The sequence below is a fragment of the Lytechinus variegatus genome, chromosome 2 (assembly GCF_018143015.1).
Source record: "Lytechinus variegatus isolate NC3 chromosome 2, Lvar_3.0, whole genome shotgun sequence".
NCBI lineage: Eukaryota > Metazoa > Echinodermata > Echinoidea > Temnopleuroida > Toxopneustidae > Lytechinus > Lytechinus variegatus.
This window is the reverse complement of record NC_054741.1, coordinates 24,423,100-24,447,424: the sequence shown is the minus strand read 5'-3', so window position 1 is coordinate 24,447,424 and position 24,325 is coordinate 24,423,100. Positions and strand designations below refer to the sequence as shown.

At 37.9% G+C, this 24,325-nt stretch overlaps 1 protein-coding gene across 1 annotated transcript in view; it reads right to left on the bottom strand.

Moving 5' to 3' along the window:
- Positions 1 to 1,112: 1,112 nt before the first annotated feature.
- Positions 1,113 to 24,325, bottom strand: part of LOC121409696 (sal-like protein 3) — a 72,768-nt gene continuing 49,555 nt past the window's right edge. Inside the window, exons 2-3 of the mRNA XM_041601604.1 lie at positions 8,056 to 8,196; positions 1,113 to 7,222 (exon numbers count right to left, since the gene is read on the bottom strand). Of these exons, the coding sequence (XP_041457538.1) occupies positions 3,030 to 7,222; positions 8,056 to 8,196 (4,334 nt within the window). The 3' untranslated portion in view covers positions 1,113 to 3,029. The remainder of the gene's footprint in view (positions 7,223 to 8,055; positions 8,197 to 24,325) is intronic.

Genomic DNA, 24,325 nt, shown 5'->3' with positions numbered 1-24,325 from the left:
AGATTCAGGCATTTCAGTAGCTTGTCACAGTTGCAAATAAAAATTCATTGACGAGTCACTTCATGAAACACTCCCGTTGGATGGACCAGTTGGAGCAAATCAAAGAGGGTAACCCTGACCAGAGAATGACCTTCCATTTAGGGCTGCCTTTCATGAAACGTTGTGTCTGTCATTTCCATTGGCAATTGTTACAAGCTATTGAAATCTTTGCATCTGATTGGCTAAAAGATAATTTGACTGTGGACATCACTGACAAGATGACTGATGAAACACTCCCCTGTACTAGGACAGGACAGATTCTGACGTTGCTAATTGGTCTTTAAGAGTGTGATTCCAATAGTGTTATCTTCATAGCAACTCATCTACACAAGATCACGATTTAGAAAATCTAAAAAAATAAAAAGTTCTGGTGGTAACATACAAAACTTGAACTGTACTTGAATCTCCTTTATAGAGAGTATAACGGGTTTATCATTCTAAAAGAAAGAGTTTTTAAATATCATGAACAGGCATTGTATATTTCACAGTACATGTATTTGAAATGTATACAAACAAACACCCTTTTTGCCAAGACAGGATTCCCATCGTGAATTTTGCATCAAATGGGCAATAAATTATGGCCTAAATAAAAATGAATTTTCACTTTTGATTACAACATACTTGGATAAAACTAAAAAGGGCCAAACAGGGGGGGGGGGCATTCTCACTTTTGCATGGTATATGCATCATGTGGTACAAACTGAATATGAAATTTCACCATTAGCAGATAAATATATTACTAAAAAAAGTCTTGGCCCCAAGAGATTATGCAACTAGTACAATATACTTGAATGACTGGAAGTTACCACAAAGACTCATTTCTAAAATTGACCATATTTTTCCAAAGGGATGCAAATATGTACCATCCATAACATGTTTAACATTAAAGGGCATTACATTTCTAAAATACCACTTTGATGTCTACAATCACCAATCATCACTTCTTAACCAAGTTTGGTGGGGGAGGTGTGGCAAATAGGATCATTTTCAAGTTGGAAATATCACATGGAGGGGGGGGGATCAAGGTGCATTACATTTCAAACAGAACCAAGGAAAATAGTTTTTTCAAAGGGTTACGAAACCAAAAGAAAAATGGTGTACTTTTATCAACAAACTCACATTATATTTGACAAAACAAGTAACAATAGCACACACAAGTTTTAAGCAGTTCATGGCTCCTTAGTTCACAAATCTAGCAGAAGAAAGAACCACAATTTTCGACTCCATTTCAAATTTGAAATTTATCCAAAAAGGGGGAGAATGCGGTTTCTTTCCTTATTCCTTAAATATGCACTAACAGTTTAGACTACGAGGTGAATAAATACGGTTTTGAATGCTGTACAAACAGATGTAGTTTTCATATTCAATTTTTTTCCATCATAAGAACAAAGGTTCACAACATCACATGTATTCTAACTTTTAAACAACACTCATAGATCATTTTATCATAATCAACAATCTTAGCACACTACTTGCTTCATCGGAGCAGGTGGCAGATACATTTTGTATTTCTAATTAGACGACAGTTCTTCGGATTTCCTATTTACAACAAACTTTTTTTTTCTTATGTCCTTTTTTCTTCATATATTACACTTTCTCTAAAGTCATACGCAAAGCTACTGTTAAATTCTGTACATTGTTCAACTGAACAAAGTCTTTGGTTTTAATCAAAACAAATTTTAAGGATGATTAACTGAAGCTCATGATAGGAGATATGTAAATAAAAATACCCAAATAAATCCTCAACACATGATTTTGAAAACACCTTTATACACCAAGACATTAAGCTAGTTCATATTGCCTTATATCTTCAGCAAATCTGGTTTCATGTCCATGATATACAGTACTTTAAGCAATTGTCCATTTCAATTTCATTCCAAGGTTGTAATAATCTAGGCATGACTGTAGGATTAAAACCATTTTTCTTTCTTCCCAAACAGGCAGCTGAAGGGGTTACAGCATAGGATTTTAATTACACATGAACATGATTACCCTTCATAATTTGATATATATATTATATAAATTTGTTATATAAATACTGATTCACATTCAGACACTGAATTAGTCCACACATACATATATCCTCATCCACAGATTACATATCATTTGCATTCTCAATTTGTTAATCATCACAATCATGACTCGCAGCGAGAGTGACTACACTGCTGTCAATCGTAAATATCACGCCCTCAATCCGGAGTAAGTACAAAAAAACCTATTTCATGTTAAGCTGATTTTGTTTCAAGTCATTTCTGAGGTATCGCAGGTGTCTCGTTAGCTTTCCGTTTCATCATACCGAAGCATTTTCTGCATCATGCCATATACATAAAATTAAGTAATCATTCATAAATACTTCCATATTCATGATACTCAAAAAGAGATTACAAGTTACAACTTCCAATAAGAGATCAAATACTGGCTGATATACTCCAAAGCCAGACTCTAAGCTCTTTGCAAAACATAATTGGAATCCTTTGTAATATCTAAATGACGTTCCTATATAACAATGCCAAAAATACATCTTAAAAAAAATGGTGTAGCATACCATTTCAAAATTTACCCTGTCGTAAATAAATTGCCTTTGGGGGATGGGATGCAGGGAGAGTTCAAGTTGATAACTAGCTGGGAAAATAAGCACCAAAAATGAAGAAAACAATAACACGAGATGGATGAATCTACAGCATGCACAAAAAATAACCCTGATGGAAGCAAGAAATAACAAACAAAATCATCTGATATCATTCCTTTCCTTAAAAAAAATGTACAACTTTGACAATTTTGTCATACTAACAGGTCTCCCTCAAGAGAAAACGCATATATGTATATATAAACATACAAAATAACATCGCAAAACCAAGGTCTTGGAAGAAAAGAAATTGGAAGCTCTCCTGACTAAAGTCACGTAGGACTTTCCCACAAATGACATATAAAGGTTTAATCAAGATTGTGTGTAAAAAAAGGTGGGTGAATCAAACTCAAATAATTCAAGACTATGAACTCAATTGTGGTGCAACAGGTGGGGTTCTGCTGTTGGATCTTTCTAGGGCTAACTCCTTATTCTGGGCTAATTCTCTTTTCAGGGCCATCTCCCTGGAGAAGGCTTCTTCTCTATTCAGAGCGATTTCACGGTTGAGAGCCTCTTCTCTTTTAATTGTCATTTCACGCGAAAGAGCCTCTTCCCTGCTGATGGCCATCTCACGAGAGAGAGCTTCTTCCCTGCTAAGGGCCATCTCACGAGAGAGAGCTTCTTCCCTGTCACGAGAGAGCACCTCTTCCCTTGTATGGGCCAACTCGCGAGCTTCTTCTCTGCTATGGGCCCTCTCGCGAGATAGTGCCTCTTCCCTGCTATGGGCCAGCTCGCGAGAAAATGCCTCCTCTCGGTTCATTGCAATTTCACGGGCGAGAGCTTCTTCTCTGTTAAGAGCAATCTCATGGTTGAGTGCCTCATCTCTGCTCAGGACCATTTCACGGTGGCGCTCTGCTTCTCGGCTGTATGTTGCCTCCCTGCTCTCTACAGATGGAGCCAAGCTGTTCCTCATGATGACTGACCCAGAATCTTGAAGATGGAGGCTAGTGGGCTGCTGAATGACCGAGATCTCATTGGCCTTTGAGTTTGCAGCTGCTGCGGCAAAGCCATTCAGAAGATGAGGAGGAGGGTAGTGGTAAAAAGCACCCTCTGCAAAACCTGGGTGCATGCCGAAGAGATCCCCACGGAAGATCTCTCCTTCTTTGGGGCTGACAATGAATGGAGGTTCAACAGCGATGCGCCGTCCCCGTCGTCCGCCTCCATTCCACATATGGGTGCCAAGATGAACCTTCAGGTTGCCTTTGGTGGTGAAGGCTCGGCTGCAGATGTGGCAACGGAATGGTTTCTCTCCTGTATGCGTGCGCATATGAATCTCCAGGGCACTGTTGGTCTGGAACTGTTTCCCACAGACAGAGCAGGAGTGCTTGAATTGACTGCGCTTGTTGGCTTCTTCTGGAGAGACACTCAAGCTGCGCTTCAGGGGTGGGGTTTGGGAGTTGGTAGTGGTTGTCTGCTGTAGAGGGAGTTCCTGGCTAATTGGTTTTGGCATGACTGGAGATTTGGCATTGGAGTTTCCAGGGATATTAATTGGTGAATCATATCTTGGCATGGGCATATCTCTGATTTTGTGTGTAAGCATATGCTGCTTGAGGTTACCTTTGGTTGAGAACCCCTTGCTGCAGACATCACAGCGGAATGGACGCTCCTTGGTGTGGCTGCGATAGTGGATATTCAGGGCACTGGTGCATGCAAACACCTTTCCGCAGTAGTGGCAGGTTGTGTTTGGTCTCATAGGCCTTCTGCTTCCAAGTTGCATGCTAGGGACACTCATCAGCAAGCCAGCAGATGTCATATTTGGCTTTACATCTTCAAGATAATGACCATCATGTTGGTAGTAGCCTGGCATATCACCAGTATCTCTAGAATGTGGAGGAATGTTTTCCTGAGGAGTTCCCTTTGGTCTTAAATCAAGTGCTCCGCTCATATCAGTATCGTTCTCCTCATTTTTATAGTTCCCATCATATTCTTCATCAGCCATGCTAGATGAGATAGATTCAGGTCCATCATGGTTATACATGGCCATATTGATATTTCGATTTTCATCTTCAGACATCATTGATTTTGTATCGACACTGTGTCCAGGGCTTGGAGCAGTAGAGGAATCTCCATTTGCCATGGAACTAACAGGCTGCAATCCAAGGATACTTGGCATGAACGGTCTGCTTTGGAGCTGACCTGTCTCTTTTTCGTCATCAGATGCCCGACTTTCAGATGCATGGTTTTCTGCTGGTGGCGAATTGACATCTGATGGGAGGGTACCATCTTCAGGCTTGTCACCTTCAGGAAATGTATCATCAGGGAGTTCTCCTTCCTCAGGTGTTGGAAGGTCATTACGCTCATCCACATCCATGTGGTTGTCTTCACCAACTGTCTTTTCTAAATCATCTTCATCGTCCTTCATGTGCATTTCTTCAGATCTTGGATGATCCAGATGTGGAGGTATTGTCATCCCTTCTGCTGCATGAAGGCGCAAATGCTGTTGTAGCACGAGTGGGTTGCTGAAGCGCTTCTCACAGATGGGACAGTCATGGAGAATTCTGATTGGTCCTTTACTTCTATGGACAGCATAATGCGTCTTGAGGTTCCCTTTGGTAGTAAATGAACGACCACAGATTTTACATTTGAAGGGGCGTTCACCAGTATGTGTGCGATAGTGAAGCTGGAGAGAGCTCTTGCAACTCAGAACCCGGTGACAGATGACACATTGGTTTGGGTCAGTTATTTTCTGCTCGATGTTCTCCACTAATTGCTGGAGTTTGGATGTTTCAGATGCCCGCATACCAGCCTCGGCAAGGTTAGCCAATGATGGAGGTGTTTCAGGTTTGACTGGGTCTACGTCTGCAGCACTTTTGGAAGACTCAAATGGCATAATACCATTCTGGCCAAATGCCATTCTCGGAAAACCAGTATATGGTAGGGGATATCCAGAAGACATCGGAATACCACCTGCAGACATGACAGGGAAGACATTGGAGGACAGGGCAATGGAAGGAGAGGTGGATGTGGTTTGCCTCCTTTCATTTGGGGATAAACTTCCAGACTGACTTGTTGATGGACTGTCATGATCATCATCACCATTCCTGTCAGCGCTGTTGTACTGCTTCATCTCTTCCTCCTGATAATGCCGAGAGCTGTCTGCCATACTTCCTTCAGATTCTCTGGGGGAAGTGCTCTTGGATGGTTGATGAGGTAACATGTCTTCTTCATACATAGCTCTGGCTTGGTCATTTGGAATGGTGGAAATGGGAATCTGGTGGATTGAAGGTGGTTGGAGAGGCTGGTCCATAAGAGGTGGTGTTGGTGGATGGTGTCTGACATCCATATGGATGTGGGGGTACCTAGACTGGTGGCGCTGGAAATGTACCTTCAGGTTACCCTTGGTAGAAAATCGGTTCCCACAGATGTTGCACTTGTATGGTCGTTCACCGGTGTGGGAGCGAATGTGGATCTGGAGGGCACTGTCACTTCCAAATACTTTGTGACAGAATCTGCATTTGTGACGGAAGAAGGGATCATCAGCACTGAATTTGGGGTCAAAAACTGAGACATTGGGGGGCTTTGCTTTTTGGTTACCAGAAAGCAAACTCTCATGATAAGGGAGCGGTGGCGGAATTCCAAGAGGGTTGAGCGGCATATGTCGGTTGGCATGCTGTTGAAGCATCTCAAAAGGTGACTTCTGGCTAGGCAGATGGAATGGTGGTGGTAGAGGTGGCAGCAACCTTCCTTGAGCATGCATGGCCTCTATAGCAGATTGTTGCACAGCTGATGCTGCTGCAGCTCCTGCAGGAGACAATATATGTGGTGGATGAATCATACCAGGTATGGTAGGGATTGGTACAATGGGTGTGGATGGAATGCTAGATGTGGTAGCAGTGTTTGTGTCAGAACTGGGGGCTGGTTCAGTTTTGCTTTCTAAAGGCTTTTCATCAAGTTCTGGCGATTCCTGACTCCCTGAGGAATCTTTTGGTTCTTGTTTCGGTTGATTTTGTTGCTGAAGCTGCTGAAGTTGTTGGTGCTGAATCTGCTGCCTTTGTTGCTGGGCAGTTAAGTGGTTGATCTGGTGCTGGATGCTCTGGATCATATGAAGTTGGTGAAGATGCTGCTGTTGAAGGGCATACAGCTGTTCTCGTATCATCACTACATCAGGGTGCCCAGGAACCATAGCAGATTCTCGAGGAAACTGTGCCACAGCATATGGAGTGTTTTCAAGGTTATCCAAGGAAACATTTGAAGGTGGGAGACTTGGGTTTGGGCTTTGATCTGAAGACCTGCCAGGTTGTTCATCCTGCTGTTGAGCTTTTCCTTCAGAGACATAGTTTGGTTCAACGGATTTCCTGCTATCAGGGGTCATTGAACGATCAGAGGCAGTGTCCTGGTCTTTCTCAGACATCCTGCTAGAATCTTCCATCTGCTCCTGTCCCTCATTGTAGATCATCACGACCTGCTTCTTGATGCAGTTCTGCTTATGTTTTACAAAGTCAGCAAAGACAACAAACTCCCCACGGCAGTTGCCACAGACATGGACATCTCCGATAACTTCATCATGTTCGTCTGAGTTCATGGCATCTAGAGGCTGGTTGATGCCTTCAGATGAACCTGTACATGGGAAAACAAAAAGAGAAGAACATGATTTAATAAAAATGTCACAAATCATCAAAAAGCTTTTTTTAAATATATATATACATACTTTCAATTGAAGTACATATAATGTACAGTGTACATTAAAACAAGAACAATCTTGCAATTATGGGCTATATACTCTATATCTCACTCCAAAGCTGGTGAGGTAATTTCATTTTTATGATAAGAGGACAAAGGGCAAAACTTGGTTGTTTTAAGGAATTAGTGCCATGGATTAAAATTAAATTTAGACATCTGACATTTTTCAATCAAGAAATTAAGTACATATAGAAAGTGCTTGCAATTGACAGAAGTGAGGGAAATGCTAATAACATGAACAGAGGCCGTTCCAACAACTACATATTAAAGAAACAAATGTTATCATAGACAACGTCCTTCACTCAGCAGCTATACAAACACCAAGTTTCACCCTTGTCAAATGCTTGTGTAATTCTATTTCACAAACTGATAAGAGGTGCCCTCTGAGGAAAGAACTAAACCTCATTTCCTTCTGAACATTTTTTTTTTCTGTTTTGGTTTATGTTCTGTCAGGAGGCTTGTATCAGTACAACTGGTAATCATTTCATTTTGACAGTGCTCTCAGTAACCTAACATGACCAGTTAATCATTCATTTGCACTTCTTTTTACGAGGTTGACTGAAATAAGGTAAAAAGGATCAGTACATATTTGAAATGAACTACCAATAATAGCAACACTCCCCATGAAGAAATTTCCCCCACAAAACAAAGGTATCAACACAAGCTATGAAATAATTAGCAACAATAGCATCACTATGATTCTAACTTACAAGTGATATGATGTATGAAAGGCAAGTGAAATGTAAAATTCACGTCAGTAGAAAGATGAAGAGAACTTGACAAATATCTTAAGTGTACAACACAAGCTGAAAGCAATCCAAGTAAAATATCACTATGGACAGTGTCAAAACATTAGTGTACGAAATTCAACATATTCGGTTTGAGGTCCAATTTATGTACAGGCTCCGAGATTTCTTTCCTCTTCCAGTACTAATCCACAAGAACAACTCAAAAGTGAGCAAAATATGTTTGTTTTTCTACATATCTGGTAAAAAGTCTAATGTTCTCTTAAATGAGAAAAAAAAGAGCCAAGTCCATTTCAGTTCATTTCCTCTTCAACACAACTGATTCCTTTGCATGGGTAGATTGGATGATGCCCGTCAATTGAACAGCAAATGCGATAAAAAAAACTGTGAGAATTGAAAGTTGTCTATTCAAACAGAATATTATTTGACAGTATCTATTCACTGAAGCATGAAATTGTGCACATGACTACATCACTTGAGCGAATTCAGATCAGGGAATCAGAGATAACCAAAGAGAAACGCTTGCTATCCCCTCATCATGTAATCTCCTAGAGATCTCTCAGCGACAAGCTTGTTACCGTTCTCCGGGCGGGAAGAGAGCCGAGCCGAGGAACATCAGCTACGCATGTTTACAGTCAGAATATCATCGCATTTATGGGTGACACATCCCCGTATATTGGCTGGCTGGATTATTATGATAACAATAATAATCAAACATTGGTGAGCTCTCCAATGCATAACATTATGATATGAAAAGCCTCAGCAATCTTTTGTCGCTCTGCCATCAACTGACAAAAGCGTAAATAGACATTTTTTTTTCTTATCCCTCTTGTAAATAGCATGCTATGATAGCAGTGAATGGCTGAGTGGGTCGGCTGTTGGTCGTGATAACTGAAGTGACACACTAAACCCTCGGGGCACAAATTAATACGAGTGGCGCAGTGATGCCATAGATATGATCACATCATTCATCAAATATTAAAGTGGTAGCGTCAAAATTCATCTAATCGCTTCAATTACTTTGTGGTAGCATTTTTTAGGGTTGCCCATTTAAATTCAGCTGATAATGCAATATCATTTTTCATCTATTGGATTGGTGTGCGATGGTAATTGGTGATTTTGTTAAAGTCACCCTTCTCATGTAGAACAAAAGCTCTCGTCGTAGATTGAATACACGATTTCAGCTCAAATTGCATCGACGATGAAAATATATACAAGCCCAAAGTTTTCAACCCTTTTTAATGGCTCACACAAAAATGAATACCCTTTAAATCAACACCAATGTAAGGGGAATAAAAAACCCTTATCATTTAACATCATTCCTTTGTGCAAAAATGTCATCTTCATTTATTTTGCTGCCATTTCCTTTTGTCATGAAACTGTGAAAAATGGGTGAATTCATCATTTAATGGGACATAAATTTCTTTTATGCCCATGACATTCCCAATATCTGGTTGATACATCATACAAGAGTGTTTGAAGAAGATATTAGACCCAGCCATGATATTTCATCTCAAAATGACTATGGTGATTTGGTTAAGAAAAGGGGGCACATCAGTTAGCTGTTCTCCTTACGTGTACCTCATTATCAGATGCCGCTTGCAGAATTTTTTTTATGACAAGAGCCGTGAAAGACAGCAAAATGAGATTGGTATGATTTATGACCGCTGGAGCAGCAGCTTAACAAAATTGAATATGAACAATAAAACGTGATATCGCATTTGGAAATGAATTTTCTAATGATTGATATGATCATTATGTTTGCCGGCAGAAACACCTGCTTTTTTTCCCCTCCTCCACTTTAATGATACATTTTCATATCATCCTTTCGATATTGAATAAATGAAGAAGACCTCTGCGAATATGCAATTAAAATTTCTGATTATCATCTCATAAATTTTTGACTCATGGGTGATACCTCACGTTTGAAATGCATTGCATGATGGATGTCATTTATTTGATGATTAAAAAAAAAATCTTTTAATCTTCTGATTCTATTAGCGATGAAAAGGATATACAAAGTATACACCTTCACTATGAATATATATATGATAGTAACTGGAAATAGAATATCATAAAGTTATTCCCAAAATGAATTTGATAAATGAAAGAATTGGATGGATTGGACTAATAAGGATAAATTTGGAAGGGAAGGGTATGATCACAACACTATTGGGTTTGAAATGATCCTTCTTTATATGTCATGTATCAATTAAAATTCAAAGTCATTAAAATATCCTTAGAAATTGAAGCAAGATCTTAGATTCTGAGCCCTCAGGCTGGATGGTGTTTTAAGATTACCTAAAAAAATACTAAGGTAGTAGTTTCATAACATTACATTTGATTTATTCTTTAAGCAGGTATAATAAACATGGCAAAAACTCTCTCCATATCTAGTTCATACCTTTCTTTCTTTTGCTCCCTTTCTTTTATTTCCTTCTTTTCTTTTGTTCATCTACCATTTTTTCTCAAATCTTTTTCCTTCAGGTTAAGAAATCGTTCCTTTTCATCCCAACTGCAATTTCCACCTCTTAACACCATTTCACATCTGAATTGAAGGGGGTTTGGCGCAGCCTCCCATACAATAGTAAGATAAAAAGGAGTCACATTTCATACATTCTTAATTCTCTTTAGTGCTTGGGGTCGTAGAAATATGTAACTGATGCGCCGCGCTGCCCCTTCCAGCCGACCGAAAATTGATCGCCTGGAACAGATCCTCATACAGGTGGAAGTGAACGTGCAGGGTTTGGGAATCTGATATATCAAATATTGATAATATCTTTCACTTGAATCAGTCGAGTATTTCACATTTGCAAGGCGGGCAATAGCCCGATAAATCAAGCATAAAAGGGCCAAGCGTGGCTGAATTCATGAAGTGATACATGCTTGCATAAAGGACGCTTTTCATGCAAAAGTAATAGCTTATGATATCAGCAATGCATAAATACATGTATTGTAAAACTAGTCGTAGATAGGAACAATACATAAAACATGACATAAATTTTGTGGAGCGTTGTGGCCCAGTGGATTAGTCTTCGGACTTTGAAACAGAGGGTCATGGGTTCGAATCCCAGCCATGGCGTAATTTCCTTCAGCAAGAAACTGATCCACAATGTGCTGCACTCAACCCAGGTGAGGTAAATGGGTACTGGTAGGAAGTAATTCCTTAAAAAGCTGTGCGCTATGAACGCCTAGCTTAGCCGGGTAATATAGAAGCGCCTTGAGCACCTAACAAGGTGGATATGTGCGCAATATAAATACCCTATATTATTATTATACTATTATTATATAAATGACAAATGCTCGACTGAAAAGAGCATCAAATAAGCAAGTCAAAAGACAAAATAACATTCTCCGGCTTTCGGACACCATGTATCATAAAGATGATGATCATGATGAAAAAATTGCAAATAACCTCTTTAATCAATGTCATCCAACAGACACATAATCAAATAAACCAAACGCCATAGGAAGAGATCAAGTTTGTATTTAGAGACACGAGATCGAGAAAACATGGTTCTCCGATCACCAAGGAAAAGAAGTTGAAAAGGTACACAAGGAAATAATGTCTTTATTTCACCTGTAGCAGATGTGTACCATGACTGAACTTTGCATCAATTTAATTAGTTTTTTAAAGGGAACTCAGTCAAGCGCAACCTCGCTCCGACTTGGGATGGGATAAAACAAGGATGCAGCAGCTTTCTCGTTGTTAATCAACGTTACTCCAGATTCGGGAGTCCTCCTGGTGGTGGTGTGTGTGTGTTCATGATATCTGTGACAGAGATCATTCCAACCATGATGGAATCATTCAGACACTTAATCTCCTGTTGCGCTCCCCCAACTAATCCCAAATTGATGCTTATTAGCAGGCCACAACGGTCAGGCCTGCCAGATCAAGAACCCTCCCAGCCCTATGATCGGAGCATTGATCATGAGGAATAAATGAGAAGGAATGGGTGGGAGAGGGGGGGAGGAGTTAAAGTAAGAGAGTGAGAGGGAAAGAGAGAGGTAAAACAAAGAAAGAGAAAAAAAAGACGGAAAGAGAGAAATGAGAAAAAAAAAATAAAAGACACAAAGATAAATTGAAATATTAAAGAGAAGCAAAAGGAGGCGGAGAATGAGAAAGAGAAACATTGAGCAGGTACTGATAGAAAAGATCATAAAAAGAAATTCTCCAACAATAAACAATCTATTCATAATGTGACATCACAGACAGGAAAGTGATTAAAGGGAGGCTCATCCAGACAGAAGTTAACAGAACATTAAAATGTGAGAAAAGCATATTGACCAAAGTTTGGAGAAATGCATAAACAAGAGTTATGAATTCTTAAATTTTCTGACATCACACACGAGCTTCTCACCCATATGTCATGTGATACGAATTTCTTAAAATGCAATTTTCTCAGAAAATTGAAAATGAATTCAATATTTAAAATCAGACATATTATTTCATACACGCTTCCATGGGGGGAAAATGCATTCCATCATCATGAACCATTAAAAATGGCAATTTATGGAATGTATATCGTGTGATTTATGGGAAAGCTGCTGGCATGTGACATCACAAAATTAAAACGATAAAAAATTCATAACACTGTTATTCTTTAATGGATTTTTGCCAAGGGTTCATCTATATGATTCTCTTATTTTTCATCTGCTAACTTTTAATCAGCTGGACATAGAGGGTAGATTTGAAAAGGAGGGGGGGGGGGGGGGGTGTGAATGGGAGAAGTTTGTATACTACGGAATCCTTGTCCTACCAGTATTGCTTTTTTAGCTGGTGAGAGGAGATTAATATTACCTATCCAATCATTCACGTGCCGCGAGACAGCTGTGACCCAGTGGTCAGTTATTTTGCACCACAAGAAGGAGCAAGGGTCAAGTCTGGGTAGATCGGCTGGTTTGAAACAATTAAATAGCAACAATGCAATGAGCAACGTCTGTAAGAATGACCCTAAAGCATCCAACATCACTGGATACTTTCCGGCTATGGCTTATACCACTATCTTTTCTTTGTATTACTGCGAAAGAAAGAGTGAATCAGTAAGATTGCTCTTATTATTTTCAAAATAAGTTTCACTGATTGAATTCACTTGTCAGACAGCATTTTACATCAGGTGATGAAGCCTTGGATTGATTAATTTAGGACCAACATAATAATATAATTATACACAGCCTATTCACTCTCCCTGTTGACATAGGGAGTCATGTGAGATATCATGTGACCAATGATGAATTTATGCCATGTGACAAGAGAACAGTATAGATCTTGTGTAGCTTCTAACTTCTCTTTATAACAAAAACAGAAATGGGATTTAATGAATTTATAATCCCTGTCAACTTTGGCAAACACCTAAAATGTATTGAATCTCGAGTCTTCCATGCATTTCTTTTCCTTAACCTCCTTGAAATATGGCATGATGGGGGCCCTTTGGGGAAAAGGAATTAGAGTTACTCCATTGTATTACCAGGTGATGAAATAAAATTTGATGCAATTCCCAAAGCTGTATGAATTGCAAGATGAACCCAGAAAGAGATAAGAAATTCCTCTATACATGAAAGGGCACAATAACAACAATCTTACGATGAAAAGGTTTCTCTAACTATTTATGGCATACTTTCATTTCTCTATTGTGTTTTGGTGGTCATTCATAGGTTGCTATCGGCAGAAGAAAATCCAGACATCACAATGATGTGCGAGGCGTCCGTCCGAATGGATATATGGACAGTCGCCTAAGAGCAAGAGATTATAATTCAATGCGAAGCTTCGTAAACCTTCACAGATAATCTCCTCTCAATATTCGACAAAGCATATCTATACATGATAACATGCATCAGCCACAATGTGAATTCTTAATACCAATCAAAACTCGCCTCTTATTCCAATCGACATTGGTACTGTAGGTCTACATTACATGAAAGCAGACATGCTTCTGAATTCCTCGACTGTAAGGTGAACTTCAGACTTAAAAAACAAAAAGTAAAAGTGTACTGAGAACCTTACTTAGGCCTCCTATTAATGCCAAGCCCTAGGCCATCATTCAAATGATATAAGTTTATTTCTAGTAAGATGGAACTATCTATCATTTCTACCTGACGTAGGCGAGAGAGAGAGTCAACAATAGGGGGCAGTCATCCATGTGCTACACTACTCCTGCCACAGAAAATTGGGTGATATAATCCCTAAGCTTTTTTTTTTGCATCATCATTTTCTTCAGGGGGTTATGGTCATTCACAATGAATCATGGCACAATTTGCAACACTAATCCTCATAACTGTACCAATCTGTACCTATTCCATCTTCTCCCTCTTTATGCTCTGCAAATTCTTCCTTCAATCTTGTCTTATCCATTTTCATTGTCTAGTTTCAACAAATATCTCTTCCTCCCTCCATCTTTCAAACATCTCTTATCTTGTAAAGATAAAGTTATCTAAAATCCAACCTTTTCCACATAAATGTATACAGGTATACTTTACTAGAATGTTTTCAACAGCCCCCTCCCCTCCATCTCTCTATCAGAGTTCTATTCTCCATATTTCTTTGTTTTCTCTATCTTTTCCTATCTACCCTTTTTACACCCCTCCCTATTCACCTCCAACTATTTATATATATGCAATAACTCAGCATCAATAACAATACATTGCATTCCATAAGTTTCTTGGTTGAAACTCACAAAGCCATCTCTCTATTCAAAACGTTTTTTTGGGGAAATTTCTTTTCATACTTGTAAGAAGTAGAAGGCTGATTATTATCCCGAAACCCAACAACAGGCCCCGGCTAATCTCACTTTTCAAAATTTCAAGTTATTCATGTGAACAATCCATAGAATATTTAATACATGCGATCGGTGAGATGGTATGGTTTTCAAGGTACAATGCTTCAAACTATTTCTTCATCATTCATTGTATATATGTAGCCTATATCCTTCATGATCAGACATTTCTAGACATTTTTATATAGATCTTAACATATGGTCCTTGGTCTCATTATATACAAAAAAACTTATAGATTTCCTTGATAACTATAACCATTAAACGTGTCATCAGGTGTGTTTCAATGGAAAAATTCAGCTATTTTTAACAAGGAAATTGTACTTGTTTGTGGTGTAACAGTAATGTTAAACTAATCACCCTTATATTTTTTATGACAAAATAATACACCTTCAAGCCTTTCAGATGCCACAATTTTAATAAACAATGATTAATTATCATGTCTTCTCTTAAAAATGCTTTGAGTTGGAACAAAATTATACTGATATGATTTATAATATGGGGTTTATCTTTTTCTTCTACAAAATATGAGTTACACTTGTTCCTAAAGTGCTCCATCATGATATGATGATGATTTACAAACATCATATCAATAAGATTTTTTTTGTGGAATTACTACTTTGATTTCACAGAAAGACATAACTCACAATTGTTCATGAAATTATTTATCAAGTTAGTGAAGAAAGGTTACAAAGACAACATCCTTCTGATTTTGGACAGCTATCATACAACATAAAAGGGAATATTGGTAAAATTTGAGTTCTAGAGGGGCTTTTGCTGACAGACCATCGGCATGTAGGGTTGGTGCCCTTCTGTCTCCCAGCAGCAGAATACATAATTATGTAGATCAAGTTGAGAGTCTACCGAAAGTTCACCATAAAGGGAACCAAAGACGGGAGAAAATTGCAAAGTGGACATCCACAACAAGGCAAGACATAGGCCAAGTCATCAAGAATGGAGATAGGCATTAGCAGATACACCAAAGGGGACAATGTCAAAATCGAAAGCTCTCACACAAGTTATGCTCAAAGTTTATTCTAGAGGTAGTGCTTAAGACCCAAATTAGCCCCGAGCCATTCAGCAAATCAGAAATTTATGGATTCCTGTATATGAATATCATGCCATACCGATCCCATTCACTTAACATCTTCCTCAGTTGCGACACACCTAATGGACAGCACTGATGGAATTCTCTCAGTCCACCCAAGAAACCTTTTTTTAATGTTTGGCCAGTCCGAATTGAAGTCATTTCGCCCCTTCCAAGATTTTCAGATTTAATTTTGATGTCATTACGTCCCCAGGTAATTGAATTAACAGTAATATGATTTAATTGCCAGTTCTTTAATAAGCTAGAGCCATCATGCACAGTGGGCATTCATATTACCTTGCATAATCATTGTCGGGCCCACGTCTTTATGAAAGTTCATTTCCTTTATCCGCAGACTTCAACGTTCATTTTAACTACTCTTCTTTCTCCCTCAGCATCTTGCTCTCCTCCCCTCTCTCTCTCTCTTTTTTTATATCCATCACAATATCTCTTCATTTGAGTCTCTTGTTCCATGTCCCCCTGCAATCATACAACCTTCTTACTCATTACGCATCATGACAGCCACATTCGTATTGAACACACAATGCTCTCACTGCATGATGGATGGCCAAACCACGATTAATCGGTCAATTCCGATGAGCGTTGCTTAATAAATTCCCTCGGCCCTTTTTACAAGATGAAATCCATACACATCTCTCCCACAATGCATTGCAATGCTGCAAGACGAATCGACACTGCGGGGTTGGAATATTGCACAAAACAAACATGGCACGATTCTGTTCCGAAAAAATAGAAACCACGCTCCAATTATTAATTTTTTAGGCTATTTACAGATGGGCAATATTTGCTTACACTGTGGAAGCCGAGACTAACAGGATATTAAATAGGAAATGGCAGAGGAAAATGGTTACATCTTTTTTGTATGCCCAGACGACGAGTCAAAATTAAAAAACTGAAAGTTGCATACAAGTACGGAATATTGCCTACGAGATCTGTGACATAGCATTGTGTAGATTCCTCTAGAAATATTTCATCACATTATAGTTGAATAAGCTGGAAAGAAAATTATGACCAATGACCTAGTTATGCTACATGTTTAAATTCCCAGAATAGAAAGAAAAGGGGGTCATTCCTGTAAATGTTGATTGCTCAGACAGCCTCTTCATCAGTAAGCTTATACATCGATGAATATATTTTGTCTATCCAAGTTTACCTATGTATTTTTCAGTAATATCAATGAAAATGAGAAATCAATAAAAACAGGCAAGGATACATGAAACCTGATCTACATATTTCCTTTGTGAAAGATACTATTCCATGAGAGATATTACTTTTTCACGATGCAATTAAACACCTTGACAGTGATTTTAGAGAAGTGGGCCATCTTCTTTAGCTCTTTCATTTATGAAAAATGTCTGTCGAGAGTGACGGTTACAAGAGATGCGCTCCTCAGAAACGTCAGCCTCGACCCTTCCCCAAATGGGCAACATGATTTTCAAAAATTTCTTGCCCTTCAAATTCAGTCTGAGGGAACAGAGATTGCATCAAAATAGAAAAGTGTGTATTGCATTCAAAGGCAGATGCCAGAATGAGAAGGAAAAGAAATAAATAGCTGGAGCAAGGATACCTTTACTTCGCAGATTCTTACTTTGAAACAAGAAATGTAGTGTAATATAATTATCAACTACCACTGTAATTTTTTTAATGTTATCATTAAAACAGGAAAATGGGATAAATGTAGGCCTATGTTTATTTCAATAGGTAAATGGCAGGTCTGTGAAAATCATATTTTGTTTTCCTCTCCCATTTTCCATTTTTTTTCATGTTTCCCTTTGTCTCTTTATGTTTTCCCTGTGCACTTTTCTTCTACTTGATACTGTCCCCCCCCCCTCTCTCTTTCACTTCTGTCCTTCCTCCCTCTGTTCCCCTCCCCCTTCTCTCTCTAAACCCCCCACCTCCACCTCTCTTTCCATCTCTCATTCTCCATCTCCAAATCCTTCAAACAGTGGTAAAAAGTAAAAATGAGTTGAATGACATGACAACTGAAATGGGTAATACACCATATTCTGACTGATCATTCATCACAAGACATATCCGAGCAAAAAAAAGAGCTGTAAATGGAATAAAACTCTCCATTTTTCTCCTTCAATAATGCCCTGTACTAAAAATTGCCTCTGGGCGTGTCATTCATGTAAACACTATCATAAATTGTGATTGTGCTAACAGAGAAAAGGAATTTTGACAAAACATGTGACTTAAAAGAAAATGGAAAAAAGTTAGGACGTGGAGGGTTTTCTTGAAGGAGAAAAAAAGATAGGCAGATCAACAGTAGAAAGACCGACCTGAGGGTACCGAAAATGGAAATGCTACAAGTTTTTTGAACCTCAAAATTATTCTTGAGGGGAGGAATATCTGAAAGCAAGCATTTGGCCATTCCATCTTCACTTCAACACCTGTGCAAGGTAAACAGAGATCAATCAGAAAATAGATTCCATAATTTGATGGGGTTTTGCTGATATCTGGGAAGGTTTGAAGAAACAAAATCAGACTATCAAGAACTGCATGGCAGAAGCACTTTAAGCCGATGTCTGTCAAAAAATAAATCAAGAAATGGCAATACAAGCCTCTTCTCCAACTAAAATTTTTCAACCAGTTCTTTTTTTTTCATTTTATTTTATTTACTCCAGGTAATTTAGGGGGACTTTAAAGACAATTGCACCAAAAAATGGCAACAAAAGCTTGTTTTCCGACTACAATTTTTTAATCATTTATATTTCACTTACACGGTGCTTGTGTAATTGTTGAGCATCGGTCATCAAATCAAAAAGAAAAATGAAAATGTCACAAATCTTTCCCGTCACAACTAAAGAAGACTCTGTGTACGAATGGTCGGTCAATGCGCAAGAGCAGGCCGATGCTTCTTCAGTCCTGCTTTTTACCATGTCGTTGACAGATGCAAAGGTAACAATGGAAATGAGAAAGCGCTTGGGGGATGTTTATCCCCATTTTCCACAATCTGTAAAATCCATATCGGTTGGATTACAGATGTTTAGCCGAGCTGTCAGGACGAGTAAGGGCAAAGATGATTTTTATGATTTCAAAAGCCGGGGATGTAGGCCTCATCAGTGAGGAGGCACAACTCCTTGCGTTGATCAAGGGTGAGAAGGAGGATCTGACTCAGAGTAAATTGCTTGTCAGACCTTATAGCATCGCAAAGGCATTTCCGGATCTCTACGCTTACTCTACAAACAATAGAATTAGCCCATCAAGGAAAACACGGCAATCATGACTTCTAATCAAAGAAAACAAGATCCTTTCAATTTTTTCTACTTGTTCTTTTGATTGGTTGAATAAGAAATGGGTTGGTTTTTTATATAATTTCTAAAAATTCCTAGAAAATGACATTTGTTACAGATTTGAATTAAGTAAAAGATTTGTTTTTATGGTCTCCATATCAGTGGTCTTTGTAATTAGTCCAAAAGTGTAGGATAGTCAGATAAGAAGTTTAACAAGTCGAAGAGGCAAAAACCTGGAAAATGAGTATGACAAGCAAAACTAGAACATCTTTAAAGCTGCCGTGGTGTTTGTCAAAACTAAAACATGAGAACAATTGCCATCATTCTGATGGATGATTCAAATTTCCTTCTTTTCTTTGAACAAGGAGCATCATCCAATCATAGAATGTTGTGAAATCATTTATCTCTCCCAGTTTAGACCACACATCAGATCCCAATGTTGACATAAAAACTACCAAGCATCTGCGAACAGGAAATGCCGAAGAAAAAAAAAGCGTAAAGAGAAAAGAGGCAAAAGCCCCATAACAATTTACCAATTTTCAATTTATGGCCCTAAACCCTGAACTTCATAACCTCTCGCTACTCATAACCAGCTACAATTTTTTTTTTCGTTCTGTCTTTTTCTCGCACTTGCACTGAAGCTTAGTTTTGATGTGATTATTAAATTATAGATAGCAAAGTGGCTAAATGTTTTTCACAAATGCCACCTTATTTGGCATCAAATATTACTGCTGACGGACATGAAATTTTGCTCACTTTACCAGCCCTCTTTCGTGTCATTTTATCGGCATCTATCTCTTTTTTTCTTTCAAGTTCTAGGTCTTTTATTTTTCCGCGGATCACATCTGTTCCGAAAGTTTCCATTCCAAAAGGTGACACACAGATCAAGAAAGTGAACAATGAATGCCATAAACAGGTCATAGAAAGTATCACCTTGTTCATGACAGTTCATGTTTTTGTTCATTATTTGTTCATCATTTGCTCATTTCATTTGTATTTTCATCAAAGGAATATTTTTCCTTCCATGATAAATACAAAACAAAATTCTTAGAAACTAATTTGTTAAATTTAATCTTGCAAACATGTCAAAAAAACTATATCATAAGAAAATCATAGAAGAAACCACTGTTTTAGATTCCAATCAAGATCAGTTTTACTGAATTTGCATTATAGAATTTAGCAAACCAAAGGCAACAAATTGTAAACTCTTTAGAATAAGACTAAAAAAATTCAATAAAAGTCAATTCACTTGATACAAATTAGCAATAGAAACTAGCCAAGTCGATACCTTCATAAACTTCTTTGAAATTCACCAATAGATCAATTTCTATCATAGCTGAACAGAACTTAGCAGAGCAAAATCAACACCTGGTAAATTACTTTGAAATGTACCCAGGGATCAACTTTATTAAACCAGCTAAATAAAAATTAGCAAAGCAAAATCAGGATCTTGTAAAGGTGTTTAGAAGTGAACTCTCAGATACAAAATAATTCCTTTCCCCCAACAAATCCAAGGGCAGACAACCTTGAACTCCCACGAAGCAACCAAGAGGACATATTAGAACAAGTAAGTGCTGCTGTTGCATGAAGGAAAAAATTCAGCAGGAAATATTAGTCAAATCAGGTGAGAAAAATCAATGATAATTTCAGGAGAAAATGACTCGAGATGATATGACAGCTAGTGAGGTGCATGCAAAAAAATGCATAAAGATTTGTCCTCTCTCTTTCACGGATGGAAAAACATTTTCCTCCCATTTCTCTCACCCGTCTTCTTTCTTTCTTCAGAATTTCTCATCTTTGGGGGTATTTCTGCCAATTTCACTTTATTAGGCAGTCGATGAGAAGTGAGATGGAAAGAATTTCCGAATATTTTTTTTTTTTAAGAAGTAAACAAAATATAAGAAGTTTGTTGATCTCTTACTCTCTGGGCACTAAATGTCACATGTACTAAATGCAAGTCAGATTTTTTCTGGAGACCCTGCTGAATTCGGCTTTATTTTAATGGAACTATATCAACTTACTATAAAATTGTCAATTTCACAGCATTTCTTTTCTTTCTAAAAATGTGATGCTCATTTAATAGCAGCATTTGCAATAAACCCTTTGCATTTTTATTTTTAGCTTGTTTTTTTTTCAAACAACCAATTCCCTTTTATTCTCTCTATAGGAATATCGCATATCATTTCTATTTTGAAAATTGTGATTTCAGAAGTTAAAGCCTTATCAAAAATAATTATAATTTCTATCTTTTTTAAATGATAAGTCAGAAAAAAAGGTTTCTAGAAATTAAAATGACTTAAAAACTTTCCAGATGACATTTGCGGTGGTAGCATGAGTGGGTCCATGATTGGAGGAAGGGTGCAGAAAAGAGAAGGGGGTCATGTTTGCACCCCTGCCATGCAGGAGTGATTGAGAGTGATTTTAAAGAGGCTGTCATCACCCGCTGCCCCTGGCGACATGTTACCCCAAATGCCTTGCTAACAAGCCTAGTCTGCTCCTTCCAGGGACCAGTTTCATTCCTCTCTTTTTATGCTCTTTCTTGATTATTTATCAAATATCATAACATTCATTTATTCCTTGACTCTATGCAGATGTTACTCTTTTACCTTCCTAGGTTTCATCTTCTGCCGACCTTTCCCTCCTTAAAGTTGAAAAATAATCCGTCAAGATCTATTTCATTAAGGGAGAAACATTAATTTTTGGAACAAGCATTCAATTTCATACTGTCTTGTAGCACCACCCCAACCCAAAGAAAATTCAACACAGCTATCCACCTAGAATTGATATTTATGAAAACATCACATTTTCTTATAAATCACATTTGGTATTTGTCAACAAGGAAGCTGCTATTCTTTAGTCTACATAATTCATTACCATTGGTTGTTAAAGATGAAAATCAACATACATTGCTTTGTTTTTTCGGGAGGGGGCCATGAATACCAATATATTCTAGGTTCATTAAGGGAGCAATTAATCTAAAAATGACACTTTTCCTCAGCTTCAGGCATGGTCAACAAATGCAACACTTGTGACAACCTTTCTCCAAAGTCAATAATTTTTATTACTCATAATGGCATACTTTCAAGCGCAATGTGCTAGTTAGTTTGTAATGCCCCAATCAATTGAAAAGATGGAGCTGTGAATTTTGACACTTGGAAGATGGGTCGACTGCCCAATTTTTCTCAGCTATCGATGAATGAGTCACAACATGCTGCACATGAACAGGTTTGGTTTGCAAATCATACATCATCCTTTCAGCGACAGAAGGACATCTATTCAAAGCGAACGTCTGCACTGTAACAAAGATCCTTCTGAATCTCAAGTGACAGTCACGTCATATCAATGCATTTCAAGTGCAGACTTTGGGGGAGCACTAGGAAAACAAGCCAAAAAGCCCAAAACTTTTAAATTCTGCTTTGAGATTGGAAAACATGAAGCCGAAAGATGACAAGGAGATAGGAATTACGTAAATCAATTGGGTTGAAAGCAGGTGCGGTAATTTGGAGAGGAAATATCTGGAAGACGAGAAATGAAAATAATAGGGCAGCACCTGGTGATAGAGCACAATTAGCTGCTCCACCTGTTGTGGGTATCATCAATACAGAGATTAAATGGACATGGGATCAGCAAATGGTATGAATCATTGGTTCAATGTTTGTTTCTTCATGACATCCTAATCAGGACAGGAGTACAGATATGAAAATCAATTTTGAAGTAAAATGCAAGCAAATCTGACTTTTTGCATTCAACCCATTTACTTGATTGCGTTTGATGTTTGATGACATTGATAAAATAGCTGTGATGGGTAATTGCTCTAAAACATGGCATTTCTTTTTCTTACAGTGAAGTTGCTTTATTGTACCAGAATGAGGATTTTTTTTCAATTAACAAATTAGTTTAAAATGACTCTGTTATCAACAGCTAATCAATCAATGCTGCATAGGGTCTGTATTTTGAACTTTAGGAGGGGTTCTTATTTTCATTTCATGATGAATGTAATCGAGAACACCCTTCATGAGAGATTCCAAAAAGAAACAAATATCAAACGCGTATAAAATATTACAAAAGAAACCTGAAAACTGTAGGCCAAATGCCACAATCTCCTTGCAAACATTAAATTTCCCTATCCAAATGGAGCCTGAGAAAACAAGAGAACACTTGAAAATTCATAAAGATATAAACCTTTAGTTTGGTTTGGACACCCCCATCTCAAACAGCCCCAACAATAGAAAGAGAGAGAGAGAGTGAACATATATCTTAACCAAACTGTTTTCTCATAAGCCTCAAAGCCATAGAAGTCCTTGCTATACTTTATATACACACATAGAGATGAGAATTTAAAAAAAAAAGGAGTGCCCACAAAAAAGAAAGAAAAAGAAAAGGATTTCACTTGCCACAGGAGTAACTCAAACAAGATAATATTTGCATTCATACAATGGGGAAACAGAGCTGCATGCTCCAATGTACATATTTACTTCAATTTACCCTCAAAAGCAGTTTGGTAAGAACAAAAGTGAAACCAGTATGCTATATGAATAGATAAAGGTTACATAACAGCGTCTTTATGTATAATAGTCTTTTGACATAGCTATTCAAAAGGTCCACATCAAGATATTGCTTGATATATTCTAGCTTATCCTTTCACTTTTTTTATCAACATATTCTCAAAATCCTAAAAATACTAATACTAGTATATAGTCAGGTCCAGATTTTTAAAAATGTGCTTAGAAAAAGTGCTTTAGGCATTTTGTGTTAATGCTGATTTATCAATTGTTTTAAGGTAATTCAGGGGTGCTGAACCCAAAAATGCTGTTTGCCAAACATGATTCAGACGTTTTCATCCTCAAATCGGCAAAAAACAAAATGGCGGCATTTTTAATGTAGTTTCCCATATTAAACGATTTTTCATGGGTGATTATATTTAAAAAATTGGGATCTATGCGTTATTTTTGATACCCAGGGTCGCAAACATAAGGTGTCCGATTGATTCGTCAGCCATCTTTAATTCCAAGATGGCTGCCATGATTCACAGCTGCTGATTTGATAAATAATATGGCAAAATGTTTTATAAGTTGGGGGTGATAATGGCATATTCACATTGGATATCTTTAACGTGTCC